The sequence below is a fragment of the Tupaia chinensis genome, unplaced genomic scaffold, assembly GCF_000334495.1.
Source record: "Tupaia chinensis unplaced genomic scaffold, TupChi_1.0 Scaffold141044_1, whole genome shotgun sequence".
Classification (NCBI taxonomy): Eukaryota; Metazoa; Chordata; class Mammalia; order Scandentia; family Tupaiidae; genus Tupaia; species Tupaia belangeri.
This window is the reverse complement of record NW_006200910.1, coordinates 47,751-57,442: the sequence shown is the minus strand read 5'-3', so window position 1 is coordinate 57,442 and position 9,692 is coordinate 47,751. Positions and strand designations below refer to the sequence as shown.

At 42.9% G+C, this 9,692-nt stretch overlaps 1 protein-coding gene across 1 annotated transcript in view; it reads left to right on the top strand.

The window, feature by feature from the left end:
- Positions 1-9,692, top strand: part of TP53BP1 (tumor protein p53 binding protein 1) — a 106,828-nt gene that overhangs the window by 82,277 nt on the left and 14,859 nt on the right. The window contains exons 18-21 of the mRNA XM_006162855.3: positions 3,265-3,417; positions 5,958-6,229; positions 6,888-7,037; positions 7,338-7,768. Of these exons, the coding sequence (XP_006162917.1) occupies positions 3,265-3,417; positions 5,958-6,229; positions 6,888-7,037; positions 7,338-7,768 (1,006 nt within the window). The remainder of the gene's footprint in view (positions 1-3,264; positions 3,418-5,957; positions 6,230-6,887; positions 7,038-7,337; positions 7,769-9,692) is intronic.

Genomic DNA, 9,692 nt, shown 5'->3' with positions numbered 1-9,692 from the left:
TTTTTTTTTTTTTTTACCTAACATTCATTCCCTGCGCATCATCACAGCGTACTAAATGTAATTTCCCGTCTAGAATAGACTGCACAGTGACCCAATCAAGCATGTTATCATCAATAATATTCCACTTCTACTTTCTTGCTTATGCACATATATGTTTTTTTTCCTCTTCCTCTCTTTTTTCCTCTTTTAATTTTTTTTTTTCCCTATGTTTGTCCCTCTGCCCTGTCTCACTCTCCCATTACAATATCCCTGCTATATACAGTTGTCTTCCAGAAGAGTTACTGAAAAAGTGATACATACAAGTAAAGGGAGAGAGGCCACGAGTTCCAACCATCAGCTCATAAAGTTTTTGGCAATAGGGAGCATAAACTCCACTCAGGGTTGGATTAAGGGAGGATCTCCTGCAGATCCACAAGTGTAGGTGAGTCTCCAGGGAGTGCAGTTTCAGGAAAGCAGTTCTGGTATGCAGGGATGATTATCAGCTGATGTGCTCTGTGCCTCTTTTTGAAAACTTGATTTTAAGGAGAACAGTTATGTGAGAGCTACTAGTTTTTGTTTTTAGTTTAGTTTTTTGTTTTTAATTTTTTGAGAGACAAACAGGTTGATAGCCTTGACAAAGTATTTGTCATGCTGTAATCAAACCCCCTTGTTTTCAGCCAGCGGGGATTGTGGGTGTACTCTGTGTATTTTATGATGATAGGATGCAGTGAGCTGGTTAGGCCTGGTTAAGGTTCAGGTTTTGGAATTAGACTAATTCATTAGGATGTTGTAAGGATTAAGTGAGATAAGGCATGCAAAGCATTTACACTAGGGCCTCGCACATAATAAATGCCCTTTATATATGTTAGCTGCCACTCCTGCCTATTACTGTTTTAATTACTACAGCTACTGATGTCGCCACCAAGCACAACCACTGCTGATACTGTACTACTCTACTATGCCACATAGAATGACATAATACAGTTGAAAGTTAGTTGCACTGCTAAAAAAAGAACAGTGCTTGAAAAATGTAGGTAGTGGATATGTAGAGTTTTAACTAGGAAAGACCAAAACATTCTGGAGATGAATGGTAGTAATGGTTATACAACAGTAACCATAGAATGTAATGCCATAGAAACTTGTACTTAAAAATGGTAACTTTTAGGCCAGGAGGTGGTATGTTGGTTAAGTTGCTGGGGACTCCCACATGGGTGACCACAGTTTGAAAGTGGCAGTTTAAAAATCATGCTGGGTGTGTGTGCACATGTGCCCAAAATTCCAAGAGGAGAATAGAGGAGAAGGGATTGTGGTGTGAGCATCCCCCCAAAGAGAGTGATTTCTCACTTTTCTTCTCATTGGCTCTCCTTCTCTCTCTCCAGTGAGTACACATGCCCTATGACCAGAACTTTTAAAAAAAGTGTAAATGTTATACGGATTTTATCACAATAAACAATATATAGTGTATAGAATAGCATGGATCTGATTTGGTGCATCATCTTTTGAAGAATGGTTGAAAATGAAAAAGGCTGGGGAACCAGCAGTTAGCGTAATGGCTATGTCGCTGGACTCCCACGTAGTCGACCACGGTTCACGTCCCAGACCCGGTGGCTTAAAACTCACGCTGGGCGCGTGTGCGTGCGTGCCCAAGATCCCGAGAGGAGAATGGAGGAGAAGGGATTGCGGCGTGACCATCCCCTCTGGGGGATGATTTCTCGCTTTCTGTCTCTATGTCTCTGTCTGGCGAGCGCACGCGCTCTATAGTGAAAACTTCTCCAAAAAAAAAAAGAAAGAAAGAAAAAGGCTGTAGGGAGGTTTTCCAAGTGCCAGTGTTTTCCTTTAACTCCCTGCAGTAAAATTTTTAAAAAGAATAGATTAGAGACCAGCGGATGGTATAATGGTTATGTCACTGGAGTCCCACCTAGTCCAATTTGAGTCCCAGACCCAGCAGCTTAAAATTCATGCAGAGCACATGTGTCTGTGTGCCCAAAAATCCCAGGAGGAGAAGGATTGCTGCATGGCCTTCTCTCCCTGGGGGGGTGATTTCTTGCTTTTTGTCTCTCTCCAGCGAGTTGCGTGTGCCCTATAGAAAAACAAAACTCTTGGAGTCAGCAGGTGCTGTGGTGGTTAAGGTGCTAGACCCCACATGACTGACAGCATTAGAGTCCCAGACCTGGTGGCTGGCTTTCTCACTTTCTCTCTCTCTTTCTGGTCAAGTTGAAAAATAATAATAAATAAAATTAAATAAAATAATTATTTTTTTTTTCAGAAAAGAAAAGAATAGATTAAATAGTTCATACTTAATTCTGGGAGAGATTAGTGTACCTTGTTCACTGGTTTTCACTTACTAATGTAGGAAAAGCAAACTGCACTGAGATTAACAGATGCATCATTCTGGTTTTACATAAAGGACTAAAAAATAGTTTCTTTTTACCTAAAGAGCTGTTGTAAGTATAAACTTGTATACCAACGAATAAGTCATTGTCATAATCAGAAGGATTTTAATCTAAAAATATACTTTTAGGGGTCCAAGTTTTATTTAAATATCTAGATATAAGTCTACGTGTTATTAATATGATTTGTACCTGGACAGAAATAAGTAATTATTAACCATGGGTACCGTGATAAAAACTCCTCCCAATGGGCCATGGTTAAGGATGCTGGACTTCCACATGGCCGACTATGATTCGAGTCCCAGACCTGGAGACTTGCTTTCTCACTTTCCCTTTGTCTTTTTCTCTCACTCGCTCACTCTGTCCCTCTCTGGTCAAATAAAAATAATAGGGACCAGCAGTTGGCGTAATGGCTATGTTGCTGGACTCCCATGTAGTCAACTGCAGTTCGAGTCCTGGACCCAGTGGCTTAAACTCATGCCAGGTGTGTGTGTGTGCGTGGCCATGATCCCAAAAGGAGAATGGAGGAGAAGGGATTGCGGCATGGCCATCCCCCCCTGGTGGGGATGATTTCTTGCTTTCTGTCTCTCTGTCCGTCTCTGTCTTTCTGGCGAGCGTGTGTACCCTATAGCAAAAACCTCTTAAATATAAATAAATAAAGTTAAATAAAATAATTCTTAAAAAAAAAAAAAGACACTGTTCCTAGCCTCTGGCCATGTAGTATATCTGACCTGTCCTTCATCTTATTTATAGGTGAATAGGAAATAAAGCTGCTGGAAAATTCTCGCACATTAGATTCATGAAACCTCTGAGCAGTGCTAATCATGGGGAAGTTGATTTGTGATTCTGACCCTGTGCTGATATCTGTGCTTATGTTCTGTATATTCTGTCATAGGGAGAAGAAGAATTTGATATGCCTCAGCCTCCCCATGGCCACGTCTTACATCGCCACATGAGAACAATCCGAGAAGTGCGCACACTTGTCACTCGTGTTATTACAGATGTGTATTATGTGGATGGAACAGAAGTAGAAAGAAAAGTAACTGAGGTAACAAATAACTCTCCTTCTTTCTGTGCAACTGGGTACTAACTTTGTTTTGCTTTATCTTTTTATTAGAAGAGATTTTAAAAAATGGGTTAGAAATGAAAGGCAGGCATTCTGTGTCTTCCCCGACCATGAACTTGATATTTGAGTTTTGGGCAGTTAATTAGCCAGTCCATCATGCTTTTCTTTTCTATAAAGAACAGATTGATAAATCTCTCTCATGTATAAAGATTTTGTGTGTTATTATAAATCCTTGGAAACCCAAATGAAGTTTAAAACTGCCTTTGTAATTGCATTTGTTTCCTCATCACTTCTCATTGTTTCCTGACATATTTTCATATCTCTTTATTGTGTTCTTTTTTGGTCACCATCCATATGTGGTCACGAACCTGTTGGTAAGAGAGTCACCTTTATTTAATTTTATTAGTTAGTTTTTGCCATAGGGTGCATGTGTTCACTGGAGAGACAGAGAGAGAGAGAAAAAAAAAAAAAGTGAGAAATCAACCCCTGGGGGGTTGGCCATTCCGCAGTCCCTTCTCCATGTTCTCCTCTTGGAGTTCAGCACTTTTATTTTCAGAGGGATTCTTTATTGACTCATTTCCAGTGTTAGCATAGTGTTGGCATTTTTTGACTATTATATTTGATAGCATCATATGCTGACCTAGTTTATATCTAATGCTAGCTGAGATTAGGGAATCTTTCTAGAATAAAGATTTGGGAACTTTATTGGTATGTATGTTAATTAAGATCGAGGAACCTTTTATTAATAGATAAGAAACCTTTTATTAATAGATAAGTAAAGTATTTTACTCAGATACTTTAATTCTGCCTACTAATCATGTAGGAGGTTGTGCTCAGGGAGAAGTAAACCCTGGTATACAGGCTGGTACCATCTTTATTTTATTTTTTATTGAGATACTCCCAATTGAACAAACAAGATCTTGAGTGTTTGGTTCAGTGGCTCTTAACAGTTTTATATAACTACTCAAATCAGATGTAAAACCTTTTCATTATTCCAGGAAGTTAATTAATTAATCCCACCTTTCTTTGTATTTATTTTATTCATTTATTTTTCATGAGAGAGGCAGAGAAAGGTCTTAGAACAATAACATACTGAACTGCAGTGCTAGAAGCCACATGGCCAACTACAGGCTTAGACTCCCACGTTGGCCTGAAAACATACTGGGCTTATGCGTGTGTGTGTGTGGACTTTTGAGCATGCACGTAGGTGCATGTACACACCCAAAATTGTGATGAACTAGAGGGCTGGGCAAAGGAGGTTGCAGTGTGATGAGACCCTGTTGGTGAGTGTGTCTCTTTCTCCCTCTCTCTCTTGTGCACACACACTATCAAAATTAAATTTTAAGAGTGATAAAGCCAAGTACGTCAACAGGGTCTCATTTGTGATCCTCTCAGCTGTTCTCATCCAGCCAGGATCATGGTCACCATGCGTGTATCTGGTATGTATGGATCAACTGGGGAACTGAAACCTTACCTTTTCCGTGGCTTCTAGCATTGTAGAGCATTGCTGTGCAATGGCTGTGTCACCTTAATGGGACTATCCTTTTTTTTTAAAGAAAGGGTTTTGCCAGGGTGTGATCTTGATTTTTAGCCTCCCAGCTGGAACTGCAATCACATGCCACTACATCTGGCTGTTTTTTTAATTATTAAATTTTTGACAGCGAGGTCTCACTGTGTTACCCAGGTTAGTCAGCTTCAAGCTCATGCCCTTGTGTCTTAGCCCCCCTGAGTTGTTGGGGTTATGCGATGCCCAACCTTCAGTATGGACTAGAAAGTGAATCTTGGTCTCTAAGGTAGTCCCACCCTGCAGAGCACAGTGTCTTAGAAGAATGCACCACTGGGCCCCAATTACCACCTTTCTGAATTGAAATTTCTTGTTCTCTTTAGGATTTGTGTATTTATTTTTTTTTGGAGAGGTTTTTGCTATAGGGCACATGCCCTCACCAGAAAGACAGAGAGAGACAGAGAGACAGAGAGAGGCAGAAAGTGAGGGACCAGCAGTTAGCGTAATGGCTATGTTGCTGAACTCCCACGTAGTCGACGGCGGTTCGAGTCCTTGACCCAGTGGCTTAAACTCACACTGGGCATGTGTGCGTGCATGCCCAAGATCCTGAGAAGAAAATGGAGGAGAAGGGATTGCGGTGTGGCCATCCCCTCTGGGGGGCGATTTCTCGCTTTCTATCTCTCTGTCTCTGTCTGTCTGTCTGGCGAGCGCATGTGCCCTATAGCAAATATCTCTCCAAAAAAAAAAAAAAGAAAATGAGAAATTACCCCCCAGGGGGATAGCCACGCCACAATCCCTTCTCCTCCATTCTCCTCTCGGGATCTTGGGCATACACGCACATGCGCCTGACGTGAGTTTAAGCTACCAGGTCTAGGACTCGAACCGCGGTTGACTACGTGGGAGTCCAGTGACATAGCCATTACGTTATCTGCTGGTCCCGTCTTTAGAATTTTCTTACTGTCATGTTAACTTTATGTTATTGTGGCTTCTTTTAGCTTTATCCATTTCTTCCTTGCAGGAGACTGAAGAGCCAATTGTAGAATGTCAGGAGTGTGAAACTGAAGTTTCCCCTTCACAGACTGGGGGCTCCTCAGGTGACCTGGGGGATATCAGCTCCTTCTCCTCCAAAGCATCCAGCTTACACCGCACGTCAAGTGGGACGAGTCTCTCAGCCATGCACAGCAGTGGCAGCTCAGGGAGAGGAGCCGGACCACCCAAAGGGAAAGCCAGCGGGACAGAACCCGCAGATTTTGCCTTACCCAGCTCCCGAGGAGGCCCAGGAAAACTGAGGTGCAGACAGGGTCTCCAGAGAGAGAGAACCACAGCAGGGGCAGGGTAGCTGACATTTTAATAGCGCAGGAAAAGAGGAGTAATGGGAAATCCCCATCCTCCATCTAGGAAACTCCTCTTCCTTCCCTTTTATTTTCTGCTATTTTGGGTTGACTTGGAAGGTAGGGGAGCCCTGTGGGAGGTAGACTTTGCTGGCAATGAAGCCCCTAAGAAAATAAAGAAAAACAGGTGAGGGGGCTTTGGAATGCTGGGTACGTGCTGCGATTATCCCGGTAATCCGCAGTCTGCCCTTGTTGTGGTTGGGAGTACTGGAAGTTTGGACTGTTGGGTCCCGACCTGATATATCCCCTCTGCAGATGTCCAGAGCCTGAAGTAGAGGAGAAGGTAGGGTAGGAATGTATGTACTATCTTTAAGGGCAGCAGTAGGTAATTTTGGTAGGAGGGAATAGACTTCCATAGAAGAGGATGTCCTTCACTTGTTATCCCACTCTCCCCACTTCCTGGCTGAGATTTCAGTAGTGGATGAATGAGCCAGCTTCCTGCTGCCCTGGAGGCCCAGCACATGTAGGCCTGGTGTGTAATCTGAGGGCCAAGGGGAGACTGTGAAGAAAGGATCCAGTAGCAAGTGCTGTCAGACTAACCTGTCTTCATTCTCTAGTCCTAGAAAAGGGGTCAGTCAGACAGGGGCGCCAGTGTGTGAGGAGGATGGTGATGCAGGCCTTGGCATCAGACAGGGAGGGAAGGCTCCAGTCACACCTCGTGGGCGCGGGCGAAGGGGCCGCCCGCCTTCTCGGACCACTGGAACCAGGTACCCGGGTAGTGTGAGATACACTTAGTTTATGACTTGTTCAGAAAAAAATAAAAGGGAACAGAGAGAAAAGAGGGGAGAAGAGAGTATGTGGGGGTCAGGAGGGAGAAGAGGGGCCCACATTGACTGGGGAGTGGGCAGGGATGAGAGCAAGGCCACGGAGAGCCAGGCTTATGCCTGTGATGGGGTTTTCAAAGAATGGGCTAGAGAGATTCCATGGACAAAGGAGTGGGAAAATTGGTAGATGTACTTCTCGCTTCTTGTTCTCACTGCCTTCTCCTATTTCTTATCTTTCTTCAGAGAAACAGCTGTATCTGGCCCCTTGGGCATAGAGGACATTTCGCCCAGCATGTCACCAGATGATAAATCATTCACCCGTATTGTGCCCCGAGTGCCAGACTCCACCAGGCGAGCAGACATGAGTACTGGTGCTTTGCGTCGCAGCGACTCTCCAGAAATTCCTTTCCAGGCTGCTGCTGCCCCCTCCGATGGCTTAGATACCTCCTCTCCAGGGAACAGCTTTGTGGGCCTCCGGGTTGTAGCCAAATGGTCATCCAATGGCTATTTTTACTCTGGGAAGATTACACGAGATGTTGGAGCTGGAAAGTACAAATTGCTCTTTGATGATGGCTATGAGTGTGACGTACTGGGCAAAGACATTCTCTTGTGTGACCCTATCCCATTGGATACTGAAGTGACAGCTCTCTCAGAAGATGAATATTTCAGTGCAGGTAATAAAAGAAGCAGAGTTGTAGAGATTACTGTGCCCTGGGCAGTACTGTGTTCTGCTCGTAATTACCAAGACATTCGCTCAAGCCCGATTACTTTTTTGGGGTCTCTAAAGTCAGAAATAGATTCCTACAATACTTGCCACTGGCTTTTTTGTCACTCTTCTTATTTTGGAATAATATTTGATTTACATAAATTTGCAAAGTACAGAGTACTTCTAGCACAGGGGGCTCTGGTACATTTCTCACCCAGCTTTTTCCTGTGGCTTACATATTACACTAGCAGGTACATTTGTCACAACTAAGAAACAAACCTTGGCTCGTAACTATTAGCTGCTGCGCTCCAGACTTTATTTGTATTTCACCAGCGTTTCCATAATGTCCTTTTTCAGTGCCAGGATCCAACTCAGGATACCATATTGCATTTCGTTTTCACATGTCCTTTGGTCTTTGGTGGCAATTTTTCAGTCTTTCATTTTTCGTAATCTTGATAGTTTTTAAGGAGCTTTGGTACGGTCTTTTGTAGAATATTCTTCAATTCAGGTTTGTCTAATAATTTTCGCATTATACCATACTATGGATTTTTTTGTTTGTTTGTTTTTAAGGTTTTCGCCATAGGGCACATGTGCTCACCAGAGAAAAAGAGGAAAAGTGAGAAATCACCTCCCTGGAGAGATACCCCATGCTGCAATTCCTTCTCCTCCATTATCCTCCTGAGATTTTGGGTGTGCATGTACATACACCTGGTGTGATTATAAAGCATAGTAAGCCATGTGGGAGTCCACTGTCTTAGCACCATGCCATCTATTGTCCCTTACAGTATGGATTTTTTTAAAAAAAAATGCCACAGAGAAGAAGTGTCATTCTCATGTTGAATGAGAACAGATATGTGACATCCATATGATGTCCCTGAGAATGTTAATCTTCATATTGTCAAAGGTGGTATTTGCCATATTTCGTCACTTTTGAGTTAGCGTTTTCTCCTTTCCATATTTTGTTCTTCTACCTCTGACTCTTTTTTAAAAATAATTATTTAATTTTATTCATCATCATTCTGTTTTTTGTTTTTAATTTGACCAGGGGTAACACACAGAGAGAGAGGAAAAGTGAGAAAGCAAGCTGCCAAGTCCAGGACGCGAACCATGGTCAGCCATGTGAGAGTCCAGCACCTTAACTACCATGCTACCTGCCAGCCCCTTACCTCTGACTCTTTTTTCTTTTTCTGTTTTTTTTTTTTTTCATGGAGAGGTTTTTGCTATAGGGTGCGTGCACTCACCAGACAGAGAGGGACAGAGAGGCAGAAAGCGAGAAATCACCCCCCAGGGGGGGATGGCCACGCTGCAGTCCCTTCTCCTTCGTTCTCCTCTCGGGATCTTGGGCATGCACCCACACTCATCCGGTGTGAGTTTTAAGCCACCAAGTCCGGGACTCGAACCGTGGTCGACTACATGGGAGTCCAGTGACATAGCCATTATGCCAACTGCTGGTCCCACCTCTGACTCTTAAACTTACTCACGGTTTTGATGGGAATCCAATAGGCAAGTGAGGCAGATACATGGAGATAGTTTTCTTAGGAAGAAGTTGTAACGGCTGCATTTGTATGCCTGCACACCTACCCCTTACTCTCTGGTTTCAAGTATGGCACCTTTTTAATTTATATTTCTGAAGAAGCCTGTACTGGTGATGGTGAGGGATTTTTGTTTTTATTACTGATTCATGTGCAATATGTTTTTCAAATATATTGTCTACTTTCTATGGACTAATTTGAAAATACCTATTTGTGTTGAGTTTGTCATTTATATATTTTTAAAGAATTATTTTATTTAACTTTATTTTTAAGTTGACTGGGGTTGGGAGGGGAAGAGAGAGAGAGAGAAAGCGAGACAGTAAGCCATCAGGTCCTGTACTCGAACTGGGGTAAGCCATG